At 34.8% G+C, this 24,661-nt stretch overlaps 1 protein-coding gene across 1 annotated transcript; it reads left to right on the top strand.

The window, feature by feature from the left end:
- Window positions 1-17,161: 17,161 nt before the first annotated feature.
- LOC109166363 (TMV resistance protein N-like) lies at window positions 17,162-24,261 on the top strand. Its single transcript, XM_019315336.1, has 5 exons — window positions 17,162-17,673; window positions 18,110-19,214; window positions 19,354-19,632; window positions 19,735-21,324; window positions 23,697-24,261. The coding sequence occupies exons 1-5, from the start codon at window positions 17,198-17,200 to the stop codon at window positions 24,111-24,113; spliced, it is 3,867 nt and encodes a 1,288-aa protein (XP_019170881.1). The 5' UTR covers window positions 17,162-17,197; the 3' UTR covers window positions 24,114-24,261.
- Window positions 24,262-24,661: the final 400 nt, after the last annotated feature.

Genomic DNA, 24,661 nt, shown 5'->3' with positions numbered 1-24,661 from the left:
AAATGCAAAAACTAAGGCGTGCGGGTGGCGAGGAGGCGGCGGACGTGATCTGGGAGGACAGATACCACGTCAGAAACTTTTCCTAATTCAGACGCTTGGATTAGTGATAGGGAGGCATGAGTTATTTTATTTTCTGATCGAATTAATGTGTATTGGGTGAGCAAAACGTGAAAAGACTATTATGCCCTTACATTTAACGGTTGAGACGGAGATTACTAATAGAAGGACTATAGCAGGTCAATTTTGAAACTTGGAGGATCACAAAGGGCTGATTTGAAAGTTTAGGACCATAGCTGGCGGAACCACTATACTCGAGGGACCTTGAATGGTATTAACTCATATATATATATATATATATATATATATATATATATATATATATATATATATATATATATATATATATAGGGTCGCGTTCAGGTGCGAATAAGTGCCCAGGAGAGAAATGCGAACCAATCAGCGTGCGCCACGTGTCAGCATTAATTGATCGGGTGCACCTACTGACACGTGGCGCTCGCTGATTGGTTCGCATTTCTCTCCTGGACACCTATTCGCACCTAAACACACACACACACACACACACACACACACACACACACACACACACACACACACACACATATATATATATATATATATATATATATATATATATATATATATTGTGTATCGACTTATTAACCACTACCAATAATGATATGTTGCTCATGTAGCTAGTGTGGTCTTGCTGGCATAACTCATTTAGCAATTTGCCTCCCATCCTAACTTGGTATGAGGCAAAAAAAAAACATTTGCGCCCTTTATTTTATTTAATATTTCAAATGTTATAATAATTCCACAAATTTATTAATTGCCTTATAATTTTACTAATATATTCAACTTGTGACTTTTATCAGGAAGAAGACTGGGGGATATATTTCATGTTCTGAAATCTAAACTGTGAACGCCAATTGAATTGGATGGATATCTGATATCTCATATTCTCATGTCTTTCAATTTGTCATCCATTTCAGTTTGTAGTTTGTAAATTTGTATGCTTGTAGTTGGGGGTTGTAAATTGCATTTTGTAATTTGTAAGTTGTAGACTTGTAAGAATGTAAGTTGCATCTAAATTTCTCATTTATGCTTGCGTGCTTCACTGCTTGTAGACTTGTAGTTGTAATTGGTATTTAATTTCAAATATTATAATTTCTAGTTTATTTTTCACAAACCCGACATATCCAATTATGGGTAGTTAACCATTATGCGATGTTTTTTTTTTTTTTTTTTTTTTTTTTTTTTTTTTTTTTTTTTGGGATAGTACTGACTCTATTACAGAGTAGTATCTGTTCATAGATAGAGTCAAACACCGCCACCACAAATTGAGACTCGATCTCATGACCTCACATATAGGAGAGTCACTATATATCATCTAAGTACAAGGTGCTTAGCCATGCGATGGGGTTTTAATTCAATTTATTTATTTGACGGGGTTAACATAAATTTAATTAAGATTGAATATAAAAAATAAAAACTACACCCCGATTGGGGTTGGATTCCATCCCCTCGAACGGCCCAAAATAACTCAAAGCAGCCTGACTCCCTTAAAAAATTCGAACCTAAAATATTGTAGTTATCAAATTATTTTGCCAGATGAACTCGCCTAGATAGTGTTGTCCTGGTTCAAACTTCAAATGCTTTTGATGGGGTAATAATATACTACCTCCGTCCCATTTTATATGTTGGGTTTGGTTAACGAGGCTTGACTAAAATTATTTTTAATTTAATTTTTTATACTATTAAGTTTAGTATTAATATACAAAATTTATATATTTAGAAACTACATTAAAAGTACTATTAAACACAAAATTCAAATTTAAAAATAAGTAAAAAATACTAAAAAAAAAAATAAATAAAAAGAATTAATTTGATCAATGAATAGTGACAAATAAAATGAGACACAAAAAGTAATATTCACCGAAAATGTATTCATCAAAGAATTGAATGGTAGCCATTCAAATAGAGGGAATTGAGGCGTAAGAACCGGAGGACTAAAAACAGTTCATGATATGTTCTCTTTTTAGCTTTAATTATTATGTTGAACCAATCGATGCATTTGTGTCGATTAACTTTAAGTTGAATGATTGAAATACATTCACACCAACCCAATTAGGGGAGTGTAGAGGCTCAAACTGTTCGGATTTTGGATTTATGACTAAAAACAGTTCATGTTTTCTTTTTAGCTTTAACTAATAAATAACTCGTGCCATGGATAAATTTTTTTTATTATATATTTTGATAATAAAATTAAAGATAAATTATAAACAATTTTAATATTTTTGTTAGTACGATGAGTATTTGCAAAAAGATATTACAAAGAAATTCTTTTTTATTCCTCTATGTTGTAAAGTTTTTATGGAACAACTATTGTTCAACATATAGTTTAGTCATCGTACTAAGATAGTTAGCGAAAAGTAGTTCATATATCAGATTTAAAGGCTGAAGGCTAAGCTAGCTAGAAGATTGTTTGAGCAGAAGTTTAAAACAGTTATTCAATGGAGATATTTATGGCAATCAACTATATATATAAGCATCATATTCTCTCTCTATGAGGTTGAATCAAGAAATTTACCGGAAAAACCAGATATAGTTTGAGAGAGAGAGATTCAGAAGTTAAACGAATGACTTGAAAATTCTTCTTGAGCTGATAAGATTTTTACATCAAGTCAATCATTACACTTGTTGTTGATCACGGGGTGAATATTCTCATGGAATTGACGCAAGTCTGCTGCAATTGAGGGGGAGTCTCAATTCTAATGATCGGGAGATCACGAGCTGGTTCTTCAAAGGAGGAGCTCTTCAAGGTTAGCTAAGTCTTAGCAATACACTCTTGAGCCCTTCGTACGTGTTCTTCACTGTGATTCGACATAATGCTTCCTTAAGATCAATGAGGAAGATAGTCATTTCATGGGATGCCCCCAGACGTAGGAGTTGGATGCTCCGGACTGGATTACCAAACCTTGACAGGGCGTTTGGTTGGAAGGAAGGAATTAAGGGGGAAAGGAATTGTAGGTGGGAAAAGAATAAGGTGGGAATAACATAGGAATTAAAATTACATTGTTTGGTAGGGAGGAATAGAATTGTTCGGGATGGAAATGAGAGAAGTGATATAAAGACTAAAATGCCCTTGTATAATAATATTAATAATAACATTCAAGGACAAATATGTCATTTCCTTCCTTTTCCCTTTTCTTTGTATGGATGAATTGCAATTCATAGGGGGGACCTATGAATTACAATTCAATGAATTGATAGGGTATTTGGTTGGAAGGAAGGAATTAAGGGGGAAAAGAATTGTAATTCGGTGGGAAAAGAATAAGGTGAGAATAAAGTATGAATTAAAAAATTACATTGTTTGGTAGGGAGGAATAAAATTATTCGGAATGAAAATGGAAGAAGTGATATAAAGACTAAAATGCCTTTGTGTAATAATATTAATAAGGGATAATGGTCAAATAGACCCTCAAACTATATATCAAAGTGCAATTAGGCCCTCGAACTAAATAAACATCCAATTAAACCCTTGAACTTGTTAAAACAATGCAATTAACACATTTAACCTATAATAGCAAGTTATCTTCAAGTTACATGCCATGCAGGATGCCATGTAAAATGCCACATCAGGTAAATTAATATTTTTAAACTTATTTGAAAAAATAAAATAATTATAATAAAAGAACATAAACAAGCAAACAGAAATACGCAAAAAATATAATCATTCACATTCCAATTGAACCCTACACTATTTTTTTTCTTCAAAAAAATAAAATAAAACAAAAGCAGGGAAGCAGCAAGGCCATGGCAGCTTGGCTGCCATGGTTGACAGAGAAGCAGACGGATGGGCTTCTCCTTCAAACAGAAAAAAAAGCAGACGGATGGGCTTCTTTGTGTGTAGTTTGGCCAAGTGCGTAGGATTCTATGTTCAAATATAACATTAAAAAAAAAAAAAAAACTACAACGCTATGGTAGCTGTCATTGTTGACAGAGAAGCCGGTGGGCTTCTCCGTTCAGTTCAGACGGAGAAACCCCCTGACTTCTCCGTTCAAATATAACATAAAACCAAAAAAAAAAAAAAAAAAAAAACAAACAAAACAAAAAAACAAAAACATGAAACACAAGAAAGCCATGGCTGCCATGGTTGACAGAGTCACAGAGAAGCCGGCGGGCTTCTCCGTTTAGTTTAGACGGAAAAACCCGCTAGCTTCTCTGTTCAAATATAACATAAAACCAACAAAAAAAATACTGAAACACACAGCACAGGAAAGTCACGGCAGCCAAACTGCCATGGTTGACAAAGAAGCCGGCAGGCTTCTCGGTTCGTTCGAAAGAAGAAAAACGTTGGTTTCTCCATTTAAATTTAACATAAATAATTATACTAAAAAACAAAAACAAGTCATCAACAATGTCATGGTTGACGGAGAAGTCGGCAGACTTTTTCGTCCAAACCTAAATGAGTAGCCATGGCTTCTCCAATGAGGAACCAGCATCTCCGATTAGTTTGGATGGAGAAATCGACCGACTTCTCCATTCAAATCTAACGGAGAAATCACTGGCTTCTCGTTCAATTTGGATGGAAGCACGCCGGCTTCTTCTTCCAATCTAACGAAGAATTGAAACCGGCGACTTCGCCTATAGTAACTACTTTTTTAGTTTTTTTTTTTTTTTAATTATTAAATTGAAATGCCATGTCAAATGCCAAACAAGCAAAATTAACCATTTACCTTTTAGTAACCTATTAAATAAGTTAATTGCACTCTTTTAACAAGTTTAAGGGTTTAATTGGATGTTTATTTAGTCTGAGGGCCTAATTGCACTTTGATATATAGTTTGAGGGTCTATTTGGCCCTTATCCCTATTAATAATAATATTCAAGGACAAATATGTCATTTCTTTCCTTTTCCCTTTTCTTTGTATGGATGTATTGCATTTCATAGGTGGGCCTATGAATTGCAATTCAATGAATTGAAAAAATTGCAATTCACTACAACCAAACAATGTACTTTAGCATTTCATTGAATTGCATTGGCATTGAATTGCAATTCATGCCAACCAAACACCACATGAGTGTTCTTTACTACTTTCCCATTGTTGCGAGTGTTCTTATTTGTGTGAACTACGCTATTCTTTTTTTTTTGGTAAGAGTGAACTATGCTATTCTAATAACTGTTGAACTAGTTCAGAAAGTAATCATTCAAGAAACAGAAACTGGTTAATTGAGTTCATTACTTAGTGGTTTAAATAACACTTTAATCTTCCTTAAGTAATTGGACTCCTAGCGTTTGGTCACTAATTTCAATTTGAAAGTGTACATTAGGCAAAGTTCACACCTGAACTTCTCTCTCTCTCTCTATATATATATATATATATATATATATATATATATATATATAGGGAAGGGATCAGGTGCATTTGTGGCTTCCCGTGCGGTTGTGCAATTGATTAATGTGCTTACGTTTTATACTTAATGTGCGTGAGTTTTGTGCGTAATGTGCCTGAGATTTGTACTTAATGTGCGTGAGTGTGTAAAGTGTGTAATGTTAATGTGCGTGAGTTTTGTACTTAATATGCCTGAATATTGTTCTTAATGTGCGAGAGGTTTGTGCTTAATGTGCATGACTTTTAACACAATCGCACTGGAAGCTATAAACAAAATACATTCAGACCACAACCTCACACACATTAAACACAAAAGTCAGACGAAGACGAAGACGTATATGATGAAGAACAGAGAGAGGGGAAGAGAGGATTAAGGGAATAGGAAGAGAAGACGAAGACGTATATGATGAAGAATAGAGAGAGGGGAAGAGAGGATTAGGGGAATAGGAAGAGAAGACGAAGACATCTATGAAGAAGAACAGAGAGAGAGGAAGAGAGGATTAAGGGAAAAGAGAGGAAGAGAAGACGAAGACGTATATGTACAGGAGCAACAGGAGCACATTGACATTACACACTTACGCACATTAAGTACAAATCTCAAGCACATTAAACACAAGACTCAGGCACTCTAAGTACAAAACTCACGCACATTAACATATCATTATTTAAAACTAATACAGTAATCGTCCAATGCTAGTTGCGAGTTTCGAACTTTTGACATCCAAATTAAAATACAATAAACACATGTTTCTACTATCTCTCCATAAAGCCTTTTAAGTGTAATTGAAATTTTTTATTCTTTATTTCTAAACTAGCTAGGTAAAAATTAAATATTGGGCCCTTTAAAATTTGGGGGCCCTGTGCGGTAGCCCATCTTGCACAGCCCAAAATCCGGCCCTGAGCACAAGACTCACGCACATTAATCAACCGCACAACCGCATGAGAAGCACCCAACAGCATTGGAACCTTTCTATATATATATATATATATATATATATATATATATATATATATATATATATATATATATATATATATATATATATATATATGTTGAAAGGGAGGGAGCAAGGCCCTCGTTTAATAAGTCGTACGGAAGAAAGCGTTCACATCATCTGCCTGAATCAAGTTGTGCAGGCAGTTCAATGGTTCCTCCATGCGCAAATTATGTCCTGGAAGCGTGTTCACCGTGAATGGTGAACACAAATCTAAACGACGTCGTTTTTACGCGGATTTTTTTTATATAGCTAATGTGCTGTTAACGACGCGCGTTTGATCAAATTATGAATTTTCTGTTATGAGATTATGAATGTAATGTAAATTCATAATCTCATAACAGAAAATTCATAATCGCATAAACGTAAAATATTTATTAAATTATGAATTTTCTGTTATGAGATTATGAATGTAATGTAAATTCATAATCTCATAACAGAAAATTCATAATTTCATAACAGAAAATTCATAATCTCATAACACAAAATTCATAATCTCATAACTGAAAATTCATAATCTTATAACAGAAAATTCATAATCTCATGGTTCCAAAGTGAATGTGTAGGCATGGTTCCAAAGTGAATGTGCAGGCATGGATTCATAATTTATGAATGTCCGTGATTTCGGACGGGAATGTGTAGGCATGGTTCCAAAGTGAATGTGCAGGCATGAATTCATAATTTATGAATGTCCGAAATCATTGCTCACCTCAAATTAAAGTGAAACCGCAAAATGTAAAAATGAAGAAGAAAAGTCACGCAATTAATTTAAAAAAAAAAAAGAAGAAGAAGAAGAAGAAGAAGAAGAAGAAGAAGAAGAAGAAGAAGATAACGGTGTACTAACACCGTTGGAACCGTGTTCACCATTCATGGTGAACACGGTTCCATGACATAACGATTGTCCTCCAGGATGGTCGTCTCCTTGGCGCTATCTTGACCTAGATTGGCAAATTGGTCTGTACATTTGTTGCCTTCCTTCAAACACACGAACAACTTTGGCCATCCTTATGTTGTTCAATAAGCTTTTATAGGCCCTGAAGAATGTATGAAAGGACTCAACATCATAACATTTAACGCGAATCCTTGAATTTGTGGCTAGTACTCCTATTGAGAAACTAAGAAAGACCAAGTTAATGGGGCGAGTCTCATGTAGTAAGACTGTCTCACAGATCTTTATTTTAGAGATGTGTCAGGTCATTATGAAAATGTAATATTTATGCTAAAAATATAATACTAATCATAAATAATTTGTTTGTTAATTATAAAAAAATTGTAATACCATACTTTTGAAAAAAAAATTAATACTTTTAAATTAAAATTTAATATTTAAAATTAAATAGTTACTTATGAAAAAAAAATGTAATTTCAGATGATGATAGATGATGTTGTTAGATGAAGCCACGTGTCACCATCTCAATCACCTTGGTGGTTATTTTTCGGTTATTCTTACTGTTCCTTTCCCTCCTTTTCCAGTTGTTCATATGGCCTTGTATATAAGCCAATGTAATGAGGTTGTTGAGACTTAATGAAATAATTCTGTTCTTCTTCTCTTCTGCTTTCGATCTCTTTATCCATCTTCATCCTCTAATCTGCAACATGGTATCAGATCAGGAAGACTGAGATTCGCAAAGCTTTTCATCAATGGCTTATGGTTCGATGAACGCATGGCCTCCGATTAGCAATCGGACTGTTCCAGCAGAAATTCCGATCGAGAATCCAGCCACCGCAAACATGCCACAGACTCCATCAAATCCAGGCACAGGATCTAATGCTTCTGAGGTAACTTTCGATCCGCAATCTCAATCGAATCCCTACTTCCTTCATGTTAGCGAAAATCCTGCACTGGAATTGGTGTCAGTTCCTTTAGATGGAACGAACTACCATCCGTGGGCTAGGGCCATGACTATGGCTCTCTCATGTAAGAATAAGGTAGCTTTTGTTGATGGAAGCATAATCAAACCGACTAGAGATAACCTAGAAAGGTACCTTGCCTGGGAAATGTGCAATAATATAGTTGTCTCTTGGATGTAAGAACTCTGACTCCAACTGTAGGAAGGAGTGTCTTGTGGATTGACACTGCGTATGGCATATGGAGTGATCTGAAAAGGAGATTTAGCCAACAAGATTTATTCAGGATAGCTGAGATCAATTGTGAAATATATCAAACTAAACAAGGGGATAGTTCATTGAATGAATACTTTACAAACAAAAACTCCTGTGGGATGAACTGACTATTCTTAGACCTCCATTGAAGTGTGACTGCGATGAGAAATGTGAATGTGGGAAGAAGATTGATCAGCTGAATGAACACTCTGAGAAGGATAAGCTCTCTATTTTTCTGATTGGCTTACATGAGAAATACTCAGGGGCCAGAAATCAAATTATGCTTATGAGGCCTCTGCCAGATGTGAATGATGCATACTCCATGATTGCTCAACAAGAGAGACAGTTTCAAATGGCTAACACTGGCTTTGCAAGTCAGCTATATCAGACAGGTGAAAACAGCTCAGCTAGTGTGATGATGACTAGAACAGATGGGCAATTCCAGTCAGGATTCAAGAAGAATTCTGCTGTTAACAAGAGGCCAGTGTGTACTTACTGTGGTTACACAGGCCACACACATGACAAATGCTATAAGAAGCATGGTTATCCACCAGGGTGGAAACCAAAGTCAAGGAACCAAGGTTTTGCTAATCAGGCACAGGGTCCATCTGCAACTCAATCCAATGCTGAAAGTGGAATGTCCTTTACACAAGATGATGTCAAAAGGTTTATGGAGTTTATGCAGACAAATAAGTCCATCAATGCAAGCCAGAACTCACCTTTTGATCAGCCATCTCAAGTCAGTGCCAATATCATATCCACTGATTTCCAAACTGAAGGTATGATTCCCTCAACCAATTCAGTTAAGTTTGATAGGAGTGATTGGGTAGTAGATAGTGGTGCCACACACCATATTGTGTGCAATCTGGAACTGCTAAGCCATCAAAGAAAAGTCCATGATCTCCATGTGAGTTTACCAAATGGTCAGCAAGCTGAAATTACCTCTATTGGTTCAATTTACTTATCTGATGATTTTGTGCTCCATGATGTCCTATATGTTCTTGGCTTCTGCTACAATTTAATTTCTGTGAGTGCCTTCATTAAGAAGTCCAATTGTGAGATGAAAATACATGCTAATCACTGCCTTATACAGGATGTTATCCATGGCAAAATGATTGGAAGAGCTAAGCTGCAAAATGGTTTATATCACCTTGTTTTCCCTCCTAGAACTCTATCTGTTTGTAATTCTGTTCCAACCCTCAATAAATGTAGCCTATGGCATATCAGATTAGGGCATGCCTCACATTCAAAAATTCAGTTTCTCAAAATGTTGGAGCCCACAATTCAAATAAATAAAGAAATGATTTGTGACAGTTGCCACTTTGCTAAGCAGAAAAGAGTTCCTTTTCAACATAGTGCATCTTTGTCTACTAATTGCTTTGATTTATTACATGTGGATATATGTGGTCCTTACAGAGTTGCTACAATACATGGACACCATTACTTCCTTACTATATTGGATGACCACAGTAGGGCAGTGTGGATATACCTGATGAAGATGAAATCTGAAGTTAGGGGCTTGATCACAGAGTTCTGCAACATGGTTGAAACTCAATTTGAATCCAGGGTGAAATGCATCAGGTCAGACAATGGCATGGAGTTTAACATGGTTGATTTTTTCTCTCAAAAGGGAATCATACATCAGACCTCATGTGCCTATACACCCCAACAAAACAGCAGGGTTGAAAGGAAGCATGGCCATCTCCTTGCAATTGCAAGAGCTCTCAGGTTTCAAGCCAACTTACCAGAAGAGCTTTGGGGTGAATGTGTTTTGCATGCTGCCTACATAATAAATAGATTACCATCTGCTGCCATAAACAATCAGATTCCTTATCAAGTCCTTCTTAAAAGAACCCCACAATATCAACACTTGAAGCCCTTTGGTTGTCTAGCTTATGCCACAACTGTTGGCCCTAAGTCAAAGTTAGATGCAAGGGCCAGAAAGTGCATATTTCTTGGCTATGCCAATGGGACAAAGGGATTTAAGGTCTATGATTTCATGACCAAGGACCTTTTTATATCTAGATATGTGATTTTTTATGAACACATTTTCCCTTTCCAGCAGGCTAACAAGACAGAAAAGGACAACACTCAACTTATACTGCCCACTATGGGATCCTTTCTTATGGGTGAAGCCATACAAGAAGATGTCCAGGAGCAAACACATGACATTTGTGGAGAGACAGGTCAATCCCCTATGAGTGATGCCACTGAGCTCAACAGAGAACTCAGACACAATTCAGGCAGTAGCAGCAATGATGAGCAGGCTGATTCTCATCCTGGCTCAGATGAGCATGCTGATAGTTCACCTGGTATTTCCCAATCTCATCCAGAGGTCACCAGGAGGTCAACAAGACAGAGAAATGCTCCCACTTATCTTCATGATTATATTTGTCACAATGCAGCTTTAAAGACATCTCCTCATCCTATCTGCAAGGTTGTGGATTATAGCAGGCTGGCCACACCCTTCCAGTCCTTTGTGATGAACATTACTTCCCAGGTTGAGCCTAAAAACTATAAGGAGGGTGCTATGGATGAGTGTTGGAGACTGGCAATGCAGGAAGAAATCAAAGCCTTACAGAAAAACAACACATGGACCTTGGTGGAATTGCCCCCTTCCAAGAAGCCAATTGGTTGCAAGTGGGTGTACAAAATCAAGTACAAGGCTGATGGCAATATAGAAAGATACAAGGCAAGGCTTGTGGCAAAAGGATACAATCAAACCCTTGGCATTGACTACTTGGACACTTTCAGTCCAGTAGCAAAAATGACCACTGTTAGAACATTATTGGCTATAGCAGCAGCAAAAGATTGGCATGTTCATCAGATAGATGTCAATAATGCCTTTTTGCATGGAGATTTAGATGAGGAAGTATATACGCAACTGCCACCTGGCTATCCAGTAACAAATACAAGGATAATTTGCAAGTTGAACAAGTCTCTCTATGGCTTGAAGCAGGCCAGCAGGCAATGGAACACAAAGTTAAGCTTGGCTTTACAGAAGATGGGGTTCAGACAGTCCTTACCTGACAACTCTCTGTTCATCAAGGGAGAAGGCTATTCCTATGTGGCTATGCTGGTCTATGTAGATGATATTGTGGTTGCAGGACCAGATCTCAATCTAATTCAAGAGGTAAAACAGAAGCTTAATGCAAATTTCCAGACAAAGGACTTAGGTCCTCTGAAATACTTCCTTGGTTTGGAGGTAGCTAGACAGAAAAAGGGCATTGTAGTTAGTCAAAGGAAATATGCAATTGAGCTACTTCAAGATACAGGTTTTCTTGAGTCAAAACCAGTTTATAGCCCTACAGTACCATCCCATAAATTAAGCAAAGATGAAGGAAACATCATTGAAGACAATACTCAGTACAGAAGAATAGTTGGCAAGCTTTTGTACTTGACTATCACAAGGCTTGACATAAGCTTTGCCACTCAACAACTATCCCAGTTCCTTGATAAACCTACTCATCTTCACTTACAAGCTGCTCAAAGGGTGCTAAGATACATTAAAGCTGCTCCTGGACAAGGACTATTCTTCCCTTCATCTTCTGACTTACAACTAAAAGCATTCTCAGATTCTGATTGGGGTGCATGCATTGATACGAGGAAGTCTGTCACAGGGTTTTGCACTTTTCTTGGGAATGCATTGATATCCTGGAAATCCAAGAAACAACCTACCATTTCCAAGTCTTCCTCCGAAGCTGAGTACAGGGCCTTGGCAGCCACAACATGTTAGCAGAATTTGGAGTAAAGTTGGCTGATCCTGTGGCTATATATTGTGATAGCAAATCCGCAATTGCTATTGCAGAGAACCTTATCTTCCATGAACGCACTAAACATATAGAGTTGGACTGCCACCTGGTTCGAGAGAAACTCAACAATGGCCTGATCAAGCTATTTCATGTTTCATCTGAACATCAACTTGCAGATGTCTTTACAAAGACTCATTGCCTTAGCACTTTTACCACTTATGTTTCCAAGCTTGGATTACTCAACTTGTACAATCCAGCTTGAGGGGGGCTTTCAGATGATGATAGATGATGTTGTTAGATGAAGCCACGTGTCACCATCTCAATCACTTTGGTGGTTATTTTTCGGTTATTCTTACTGTTCCTTTCCCTCATTTTCCAGTTGTTCACATGGCCTTGTATATAAGCCAGTGTAATGAGGTTGTTAAGACTTAATGAAATAATTCTGTTCTTCTTCTCTTCTGCTTTCGATCATCCTCTAATTTGCAACATGTAATACAAATCGCTGATCAAACAATCTCACATAGGTCTTAGTGTAGCTTATCTTTCATAATGGGGTGTACACGGTTCACACTCCACTACAAATTGGAGTTGTAACTATTTTGCAAATTGAAAGAATTAGTTAAATCACTAATTTAATTTATTTTTTCGATATTTCACAGCTTAACTTTTTTATTTATTTATTTTATTTTTAAAGTACATTTGAGAAATGGAAGATTAACCTTAACTTTTGGATTAATTACAAATTTACAACCAAAGATTTATGTATTAGGTTACACAAGTAATAATATAAAATAGAGGTTATTATCTATAAGAAATTTCCTTGGAGTTTGGCCAGCATATGGAGGAATTTTCCTATATGGACTTTGAAAAGTTGAAGTCATCCAACTCTGTAAAGTTTAAATCTTTATAATAACTTTTAGGCTTTTAGAGGACTTGACAACTTGAGCACCAGTCCCACTGTAAAGTGGCAAAATAGTGAATTTTGTCAGTGGTAACAACTCCAGTTATATTTATTTTTATTAGGGAAAAGTATCAAATTGGCCCCCTAAGTCAAGTGGATAGTGTAATTGGGTCCCTTAAGTGAAAAAAGCTCCATTTAAGTCCCTTAAACCGGTAAAATTGTTCAATTAAGTCCAATATGACTTGTTTATCAGGTTAAATCGATATGGTGTTGACACGTGTACTTCTTATTTTATTTTTTAAAACAAATGTTTTTTATTTATTAAAAATTAAAAATATTATTTATTATAAACTAATTAATAATAATAATAATAATAATAATAATAATAATAATAATAATAATAATAATAATAATAATTACAAATTAAAAAAAAAATTAAAAAAAAAAAAAGCCACCGGCTGTCTGCACTGGACAACTAGTGGCTATCTTCCTTCTTCATGGTCGTCTAAGGAAGGCGGCCATGGCCTGGCCGTCTTCCTTAGACGGCCGTGTGGCCACGGCTGTCCGTGAAAAAAGAAGACAACCAACGACTGTCCGGCGCGTACAGCCGGTGGCTGTTTTTTTTTTTTTTTTTTTAATTTTTTTTTAATTTTTAAAATATTATTATTTTTTAAATTAATTAATAAAAAATAATATTTTTAATAAATAAAAAGTATTTATTTTTAAAAATAAAATAAAAAAGACACGTGTCAACACCATATCGATTTAACCTGTTAAACAAGTCATATTGGACTTAATTGAACAATTTTACAGGTTTAGGGGACTTGAATTGACTTTTTTCACTTTGGGGACCCAATTGCACTATCCACTTGACTTAGGGGGCCAATTTGACACTTTTCCCTTTTTATTATTATAAGAAATTTAGTTTTTAACTAATGAGACAGTTTGAAAGAAAATTGATATTTTTTTTTGAATTATATGTTTATAGTATTTTTTTTTCCTGAATTATTCAATATACATATTAGCTCTCTCAATTATTTTAAAAGTGATGATTTTTTACATTTTTGTTAAATATACATTTTTACTCTTAGGCTCTGTTTGGCAAACCTAGCTGAAAAGCTATAAGTTCGGAGCTGAAAGCTGAAAAGGAGCTGAAAGCTAAAAAGCTATAAGCTAGGAGCTGAAAACTGAGGAGCTGTTAAGCTAGCTGTTATAATTGAAAGTGTTTGGTAAAATTAGCTTTTTGATAAGCTGATAAATGTAAAAAGACTAAAATTGACATCTTCAGAAAATTTAAAGTAGATTGTTTACATATTAAAATTGAACATTTTGTCTTCAAACAAAATTTAACATTTTGAAATAAAACTATTAGCATAATCATGATCTAGCATCCCACAATGAAGTAGTAATATTGTTGCGAATCTCCTTCATCCCATAATAATAATAATAATAATAATAATAATAATAATAATAATAATAATAATAATAATAATAATTGCGGTGAAAGTTGATAAAGGAGAAGAGAAAATGATTTTAATTAGAAAGGGTAAAAGAAGTTATTTCTTTAAAATAATAAGGACAAAGATGAAAAAAAAAAGTTAGGAAGCTAGGAGCTTATTTTGAAACGCTACTTAAGGTAGCGTTCCAAAATAAGCTCTTATTTTAAGCTAAGAGCTTATTTTGAGAACATTACCAAACAGAGCTTATAGCTTATTAGTAACTTAAAATAAGCTATAAGCTCTGCCAAACAGAGCCTTAATATGTCTCCTAAAAGATTTCTGCATGATGTACCAACTTGTTAGAATTCTACCTTTAATTTGCTATGTAGTACTATTCAATAATACAAAGAGTTGTTATGTTTTTTTGTTTTTGTTTTTTTTTTTGTTTTGTTTTTGTTTTGAATAATAATTAATAATGAAATTCATTTATTTCCGTAGCATTGAGATGCATGTAACAAAATTTGTGAATATTAAAAGAGTTCAATGATGCTACTTTGACTTTGTCTGGCGTATATTATCCCACAACACATTTATTTTTAATTTATATTGTAGATATTGTTGGTAAACTTCGTCAATTCCGTTGATGATCCTATATTGTTTAATGCTATTTTATGTATTAAATAAAAAATTCTTTAAATATTGTAGAACTACTCCTTTAATTACCAAGACTATGTGGTCTAATGGTACCCGGGTTGGACTTTCATTTAGAAGGTTATGAGTTCGAGCCTCGGTGGAGGAGTTATTGGTTCTTTGTGTTTCAGTAAGTTGTGAACAGATACTACAATGTAATAGGGCCAGTAAAAAAAAAAAAAAAAAAAAACTCCTTTAATTTATTTAATTGCAATGTGTTTTTATCCTCGCTACAAATTTAGTAGGTTTAAATGTGTTTTTACACAATTATTATGAATGTTTAGAATTAGTTGATCCTATGGACCCGGATTATGTTAATATTAATTCTGTACATAATGAAATAACAAATTTATTTTATCATTTGTGTGAAGAGTATTTACAACCTTATGGTTCTTCCTTGAATATTAGTATGTCTTTCCGGAGTAGTTCACAAAGCTCGCAATCATCTCAACAAGACAAGGCTTTAACCTATTAGCTAGATCGGGTAAAAGTCGTTGGACAAGCGGGACATGTTCATTGTCATCTGTAGCATTATTCACGGCAAAAAATTATTTAAATACTGATTTTGTATTTTTGGATAATGATGGTGATCTTAATGTTTTGCAATAATTGTGAAAATACCATCAAAAAAATAATTTTCTTATTTTACCTATTATTGCAAAAAAAAAAATTTGAAACTCTTACTCAGTGTTGCAAAAATCACGCCTAGGCGCTAGGCGGCCGGCCACCTAGACGTCCGCCTAGGTGCTCTAGGCGCCGATTAATCGCTCTAGGCGCTCTAGGTGGTCCCCAGGCGCCTAGCGAATTTTTCAACCTTGCTCTTACTTCTACTGTGGTAGTAGAATAGGGATTTAGTGCAGGTGGAACCGGCGGTAACATATGTTTATATTTTTTTCTTGATGGAATCAAAATAACACCACAATACATGCAATATAGTTTATGTATTTATCTAGTTGTTCTCGTAAATGAGTTAATGTATTTATCTAGTTATTGTGTTGTTGAGATAATGTTAAAATTTATAGAATTTCAATAAGAAATGCAAGTGGGACTTTAGTTTTTTAGAAACGTAGGATAAGTGTGATTTGCATTTGTCTGTGATGAGAAAGATAAGGCAAGTTACACTTGCTTTTCATGCATAAAGTACCGCGGTTAGTTAACACTCCACTTTTTTTTTTTTTTTTTTTTTTTTTTTTTTTTTTTTTCACAAACGCAAGTACGACTTGAGTTTCTTAAATATGATGCGAAATATAAAAAATGCAAGTCGTATTTCACATGAAATTTTTTTCATTAATTTAAGAATTCTCATTGGGATTTGCATTTTTTTTTTTTAAATCACAAATGCAAGGGTCAATGGGTTTTTTTTTTCTTCTAAATTTGTAAAATTTTTTAAAATGTCTATTTTTACCACTCCTCTCATTTTTTTCCCATTTCAGTCATTAACTCATAGTTTACTACCAAACTACTAGCAAATCAAGACACAAGATAGTGTACTCAGATCAATTTCAACTGTGGCTTCTTCTTTACTAAGTTACACATACATAGTTGATTGGTTCAAATTAAGAAATCCAATAGATCTTTTAAGATTCGAACTTGTAATATTTTGTTATCAAGTCAACAATCTAATTAAAGTGTCTGAATTGTCCCAATCAATAATATTAGTGCGATTAGTGGCAAACAGGTGGAGTCTAGCTAAAGGAGGTAACATATCACATATTCACATTGATGCTACTGCTACGTACAAGAATTTTCCTTTGAGTTTCGCTTTGTTTGGATGCAACTTTCCTATCTTGACTTTCGGTGGTCTACTACACCCAAGCTCTTTAAATATATAGTTACTACATACCAAGCTGCTAGCAAATCATCAATACAGAAGATAGTGTACTCAGATCAATTTCAATAATTATGGCTTCTTCATCATCATCTGCTGATTGGTCGTACCATGTTTTCTTGAGTTTCAGAGGAGACACGCGAAAATCCTTTACTGATCATCTTTATACAAATTTGTGTCAAGCTGGAATTAACACTTTTCGAGATGATGAAGGAATCCGAAAAGGTGAAAGCATCTCTGATGAGCTATTGAAGGCCATCGAAGGGTCCAAGATATCAATCATCATACTCTCTAAAAATTATGCTCGATCTAGATGGTGTCTCGACGAATTGGTGAAGATCCTAGAATGTAAACAGAATCTAGGACAAATAGTTTTTCCTATATTCTATGACGTTGATCCTTCAGAGGTTCGCAAACAAACAGGCCAGTTTGGTGATGCATTGATTCAACATAGAGAACGATTTGGGAATCAAAGAGTTAATGAGTGGAAAACTGCACTCACTACCGTCGCTAATTTATCAGGATGGGATTTGCAAATTTTGGCAAACGGGTAATCTTTTTTTAAATTTCATTTTATTTTATGTGTGGTCAATAATTTTTGCTAATTAAAATTTGCCTTCTAGCATCTATACAATCTTTACCAATAGATTCAAAATTTTGGTAAAACAAGAAGAATCTACATCATGCATTTTAATTAATTTTTTTATTTTTCAATTTATTTGTCATAAATATTAATTCTTTAAGAAATTATAATTATGGATTGATTATATCAGTTTATAAAAATATTTTTTAAAAAAATATTGTAAGGTTGTCTCAAGCATTGGAATCATGAGTCATGAGAGACTAAAACCACATACTTCTTATAAGTTATAACTGAACTAGAGTTCTGTGTCATATGTTCTATGTGATTTCTTAGTTTTGTGTTTTGTGCCTATATTTCTTTAATAATTTAGATTGACATTCATTTGAAAAATATAATATGATAGGTATGAGTCAAAGTTCATCAAAAAAATTACTGAAGAGGTAGTACGAGAAGTGAATCGTACATACATAAATGTTGCAAGGTATCCTGTTGGAATTGATTCTCGTGTTAGAGATATACTTCTTTTATTGCAAACTCAAACAAATCATGACGTTAAGATGATTGGAATTTTTGGCATGGGTGGTGTGGGAAAAACTACTCTTGCTAAAGCCACATACAACTTGAGTTTTCAAAGGTTTGAAGGTTGTTGTTTTATTGCAAACATTAGATCACAAGTTTCTGAGGGGCACAATGGTTTAGCCCGTTTACAAGAGAAAATTCTTTGCAAGACTCTCAATAGAAAGAAACTTGAAATAGATAATGTTGACGAAGGAATAAGTTTGATCAAAGAAAGATTGCGATCAAAAAGGGTTCTTGTTGTCCTCGATGACATAGATGATACTAGTCAACTAGAATCATTAGCTGGACAACGGAATTGGTTCGGTTCTGGCAGCACGATTATAATAACAACTAGAGATGGTCATTTGTTAAGTGACCTTAGAGCACACGAGAAGTACAATGTAGAAACGTTAAGCTCTTTAGAATCTTTAGAACTCTTGAGTTGGCATGCTTTTGGTGTTCCTATACCATCAGAGGAGTATATTGAAATATCCAAAAGGATAGCAAGCTATACTGTTGGACTTCCATTAGCACTTACAATTATAGGTTCTCATTTGCGTGGAAGATCCGTGCAAGAGTGGAGCGATAATGCTGAGAAATTAAGAAGAATACCCCATGATAAAGTTCAAAATATTCTTAAAATAAGCTACGATGCACTTGATGATGATACTAAGAACATCTTTCTTGATATTGCTTGTTTTTTCATTGGACATGACAAAAACGACACTTCTACAATATTGGAAGCTTGTGGTTTTTATGCTGAAATTGGAATAAAAACATTGATAGAAAGATGCTTGTTAACAATAGATGGGGGCAGAGTATTTGAAATGCATGACTTAGTAAGGGATATGGGAAGAGAACTTGTTCGAAAGGAATCGCCCCTAGAGCCTGGCAAACGGAGTAGATTGTTCGACCAAAAGGATGTATTTGATGTCATTCGAGGCAACAAGGTAAAAAATTTCCTTTGTACTTGAGTTATTCTACTTAATTGATTTCCTTGAAATATTTAGTTTTATTAAAATAAAATTTTTTAGAATATCCAAAATATTATATTGTTACATAAATGGTTTTTTTTTTTTTTTTAATTAGGGAACAGAAGCAATTAAAGGGGTGATTGCAAATTCTAACATGTTAAAGAATGTGGCTTTCAGTACCAAGATATTCAGAAAGATGGAAAATTTACGAATACTCATATTGAATGGTGTGTGTCTCGAAGGATCCTTCAAATATTTTCCCAATGAGATTACATTTTGTAGGTTGCACAATTGTCAATTACTGAGTCCCGTACAAACTGATTTTCGCATTGACAAACTTGTTGTCTTTGACTTCCAAGGTAGCAATATCAAAGAATTTCGACCCAATATGCAGGTTTGTGCGTCTAATGCTTCTTTTAATATTACTTATTTTTAAAATCGTAACTCTAACTAGAAAAATAGAAATTGACCAATACCCTCTACTTTGTTTCAACAGCACTTTAGATGCTTGAAAATCTTAAAGTTTGATGGTTGTGAACAACTCAAGGAAACACCAAACTTTACTGGAGCACAAAGTCTTCAGAAAGTATCCTTTATAAGTTGTTCAAATTTGGTCATGGTGCACCGGTCAATAGGAAGTTTGGACAAACTTGTTGAGTTATATTTCTGGGATTGCGAGAAACTTAAGGAGCTTCCAAGTAGTATTTGCAAGTTAAAATCACTTGAGATTTTATTTGTACAAACTTGTAGAAAACTCAAAGAGCTTCCAATTGACTTGGGAAAATTAGAACAACTAAGAGATTTAACTGTTGCCACAACTGCCATCTCACATATACCCTTTTCTTTGGGTTGTTTGAGGAATCTAAAGTTCCTAACCCTTGAAGGTAATAAGGGTTTTGTACCATCAAAATCAAAATCTCAACTTCATGGCATCTTATCACCTCATTTGTGGTCAAGAAGAACCCTTGATCCTGTTACCTTTTTTCCACCTTCAGTTGCAAATTTATGTTCATTGAAACGTCTGGATATCTCTCTGAACTATCTGCATGAAGTAGATCTTCCTGTTGCTATTGGGAATATGTCATCATTGAACAATTTAGATTTATCATCAAGTTACAATCTCCATAACTTACCCTTTAGCCTTTGTCACCTTTCCAATTTGGAAACACTCTACTTGGACAATTCGCGAAATCTTAGAGCATTACTAGAACTTCCTCCTAGTTTGAAGAGTCTCTCTGCAAAAAACTGTGTCTCATTGAAAAGAATAGCAGATGTATCAAACTTGAAAAGGCTTAAATGGTTGTACATTCCCAACTGTGAAAGCCTGGTAGAGCTCCCTGGCCTGGAGAATCTTGAATCCTTAATAGAGCTTGACTTGACAAATTGCACTTCTTTGACTATTCTCTGCAACTATTTGCATGAAGTAGATCTTCCAATTTCTCTCAGGAGTTTGTCATCATTGAAAGAATTATATTTAACCCGAAGTTGCTCTCTTCGGTACTTTCCCTTTAGTTTCTGTCATCTATCGGGTTTGAAAAACCTCTACTTGGACGATTTGCATAATCTTAGAGCACTTCCACAACTTCCTCCTAGCTTGGAGTCTCTCTCTGCAAAAAATTGTGGGTCCTTGGAGAAAATAGCCGATATGTCAAACTTGAAAAGGCTCTATCATTTGTGGATTCCCAACTGCAATGGTTTGACTATTCCTTTCAACTATTTGCATGAAGTTCTTGGGAGTTTGTACTCATTGAAAGAGTTAGATTTAATGGGAAGTTGCTCTCCTAAAAGCTTACCCTTCAACCTTCGTTGTCTTTCTAATTTGAGAAGACTGTATCTGGACGATTGGCAGAATCTCAAAGTAATTCAAGAACTTCCTCCTAGTTTGGTGATACTCTCTGCAGGAAACTGTGGGTCATTGGAAAAAATAGTAGGTATATCAAACTTGAAAGGACTGGAACAATTGCATGTTCCCAACTGCAAACGGTTGGCTGAGCTTCCAGGTCTAGAGAACCTGGAATCCTTGCGAAATCTTGAGGTGACAAATTGCACTGCTTTGAGGATTCCTCTGATTGAAAACTGGTTGCAGGTTAGTTATGTTCCACTGATCTCTATCACTTTATGTCTCTCTATGATCATTTGGTGTTCAAATTAGATGGTATTGGTAATGCTTTTGGTATAGGAGTGTTTGAAAAATGTCTTATATATCAACTAAAGTCCAACTTATTTGACCAATTTTAGTTGTTTGTCTTTTGACTTTGCTTGAACTCCTTGATATTTGAAATATCATTCCTAGGACACCATTTGTCTAGGATGATTTCTCAGCATTGAGACTTGGACAAACATGCTTCTTCTGAACAATCATATAGAACTTGTCCAATCGAGTCAGACTTAACTCGCAGTCTCGGGTTCTGGTAACGAAAGATTGACCTTATCTTTCGTTATCTTTCCAGATCAAATGATCTTTCTTTATTATTTGATGTTTACACGAGAGATAGACCCTTCCGGATTTCAGTCTTAGTTGATCTCTCGGTTTTCTCATGATCTTCTCTTTTCTTCAACTAGTCATAGTTGACTAAGAATTGCTCTAATTCGTGTAAGTATTCTGCTGAGCACGAATCACAAGTTGAGCAAAAACAACTTTCGTCTAGCATGAAAGATGCAAGATAACGAGAATAAAAGAGGGGTCTATATTCCTAGTGAGTTTGGTATCATCAAAATCTAAGTACACTTGTTCCTAACAATGATTGCCAATATAATCATTTCCTATTACTGCACAAAAATATAGCATCTTAACAGTTATTATGAGTGTTTGAGAAATAGCTTTTTGACTTAGTTTATTGTTGTCACTTGTCAATAATAAGTTGAAAAATAAAAAGTTACATTGAATAGCTCATTGACATCAGCTTATTACATATTTGTTTTAAATGTCTAATTTATCCTTAATAGTTGTTGGTTATTGTAATATTTACATGTATTCAATCTTTATTCAAATTTATATTTTTAATATCACCAGAAACACCTAAAGCATGACATATAACTAAATTGATTCCATTATGTTGAATTATTATTAACAATTTTTGTTTTTTTTTTCTATTTTTTAAAAAATTATATTTTTAATATTGGATAATCATGTACTAAGGGATTTTTTTTTTATAGGAATAAGGGTCAAATATTCCATCGAACTACAAACAAAATTGCAATTGGGCTATCCAACTTAAAAAATGCAATTGAACATAAAGTGACCTGTTGACTTGATAGTCGCTGACATGGCGATTACCAGTGTAAAAAAAAATTAATTTTTACAATTTTATTTTTTAAAAAAAATATCCAAACTCCCCTTGGTCTCCGAATTCAGTTTTCCCAGTATCTGAATCTGTTCGTCTTTCTCCCTCACTTTCTTCATAACATATTCTCCAATGGCGGCCACCAAAATTCTGGCTTCTTGCTTCTGCCTCTCTTCCAATTTCATTCTCAATTTCTTCATCTATAAATAAACAAAACAAAGATCAGAACAACTCAATCCAACAAAAAAATAATATAATAAAATAAAATCCCAAGAATAGCACACAAAAAAATCTGAAAAAAAATGCATACAAACAATCCGATCAATTTCATATTGATATTGCTGCAAGAGCGGCGCCACATCTTCAGCGGAGGTGATAAACTGATTCTCTCTACTTCGCTTTGTCGAAACCTCCGGCGGGAGATTATACGAAAGCCCACTCTCAGTATTGATTGACGTTTCTCCTGGACAGGCTCACAAAATAGAGATCGATTCAACCGCAAAAAACTCTCCGGCACTAGCACAGTACTCCTGTAAGGGATCCCGGAACCCATTTGGGCATTGTATCAAACCCGAAACCATTTTCTTTCGCCGAACTCACAAAGTCACTGAACTTGTCTTCGTCTTCGTCGGAGAAAAGAGGAGCAGGCGGAGAAGAAGTTTTTTTTTTTTTTTTTTTTTTTTCTAAGTATTAAAATTAATTTTAAAAATTAATTTTTTTAATCTGGTAACTGCCATGTCAGCGAATTTCAGGTCAATAGGTTATTTTAGACTCAATTGCATTTTTTTGTATTGATCAGGGACCGACTATAGTTTTTTTAAGTTGGATGGCCTAATTGCAACTTCGTGTGTAGTTCAATGGCCTATTTAACCCATATTCCTTTTTTTTTTTTTTTTTAATTATAACATTATTAGTAATAAAACAACAAACAATAGTTAAAATATACTGGAGTAATTAACAATAACAATAATAATGACAATAAATTGTAGAAGTATTTTAAGAGTTAAGTAAATATCAAATATTTATGCCCTTGTAGATTATTTTATATGTAATTAACTAATAACTAATTTTACCAAACATATTTTACAATGTCAAACCAGCTAACTTAATCAGCTAACTCAATAAGCTATCAATTATATATCCGCTAACTGTTATATGGAATCCCACAATGCAGGCATGTTGTGAAGGTGACAGTGTCAAGATTTCGGTTGGAGTAACTGATAGGAATGTCATTTGCATTCTTCCAACGTTTTCGAAGTATAGATTCGTCTATATGCATTCGGATGGCTTTCATTTTGGTGACTGCAATGGAGTTCGCATAGCTACCAGAAGCAAAACCAGTGGTGCCTCAGCTTGGGTTGGAGATGAAGAATTGGAATGCAGTGTGGATCAGAAGAGGAAGTATGGAAGAGTTGATTTTGAGGTGGCAGTAATGGTGGGGGAAGTAGTGGAGGTGTTTGCAGAATTCCATCATTTGCATACACTTTTTTTATTTGAAATGCACAGAAACAGTGATGGACAACTGCGCTTCTTTCCATCCACAAGGCCTTTGCTGCAATTTGATCAACCTCAACTACAACTGGGAGAGTAGCATCATGTTTGGGGTTAGCAACAACTAACCATCAACTCTGGGGTGACGAGGAAAACTCGCAGATACTATCTGATGGTGTGTTAAATTTTATAAGACGGGTTGAACCAAAAGGGTGTTCGCAATAATCAATTAAACTAGTGGTCTTCTCGTAGAAGAATCATGCAATGCTTCATCCGGCTCAACAATGTAAAGGGCCCAATCTAGCTTCAAAGCTCATAGTACTTGCACAAATTGCTATGTTTTCGGTTTTCCTGCATTCAAGACTCAAAAGGTTTGGTTTTGTGGTTTTCTTGATTTCCCAGGATGTGGAATTAGCATCAGTATCAATGAGGGCGGTCCCCCTCGCGCCCTTGACAGAGAAACTCTCTCTTTCTGCGACGAATTATGGTTCAATCCCGAGATTTTATATCGAAACACAAGAAGATTTTGCCATCCCACTCCCACTCCAGGAGGCCATGATTCATTCAAATCCTCCTCAGCAAGTTTTCCTGCTCAAAGGCTCTGATCATTCTCCTTTTCTGTCAAGCCCTCAGGCTTTGCACAAGATT

The sequence above is a fragment of the Ipomoea nil genome, unplaced genomic scaffold, assembly GCF_001879475.1.
Source record: "Ipomoea nil cultivar Tokyo-kokei standard unplaced genomic scaffold, Asagao_1.1 scaffold3087, whole genome shotgun sequence".
In the NCBI taxonomy this organism is placed as follows: domain Eukaryota; kingdom Viridiplantae; phylum Streptophyta; class Magnoliopsida; order Solanales; family Convolvulaceae; genus Ipomoea; species Ipomoea nil.
The sequence above is the reverse complement of the archived record's forward strand: the minus strand, read 5'-3'. Positions and strand labels throughout refer to the sequence as shown.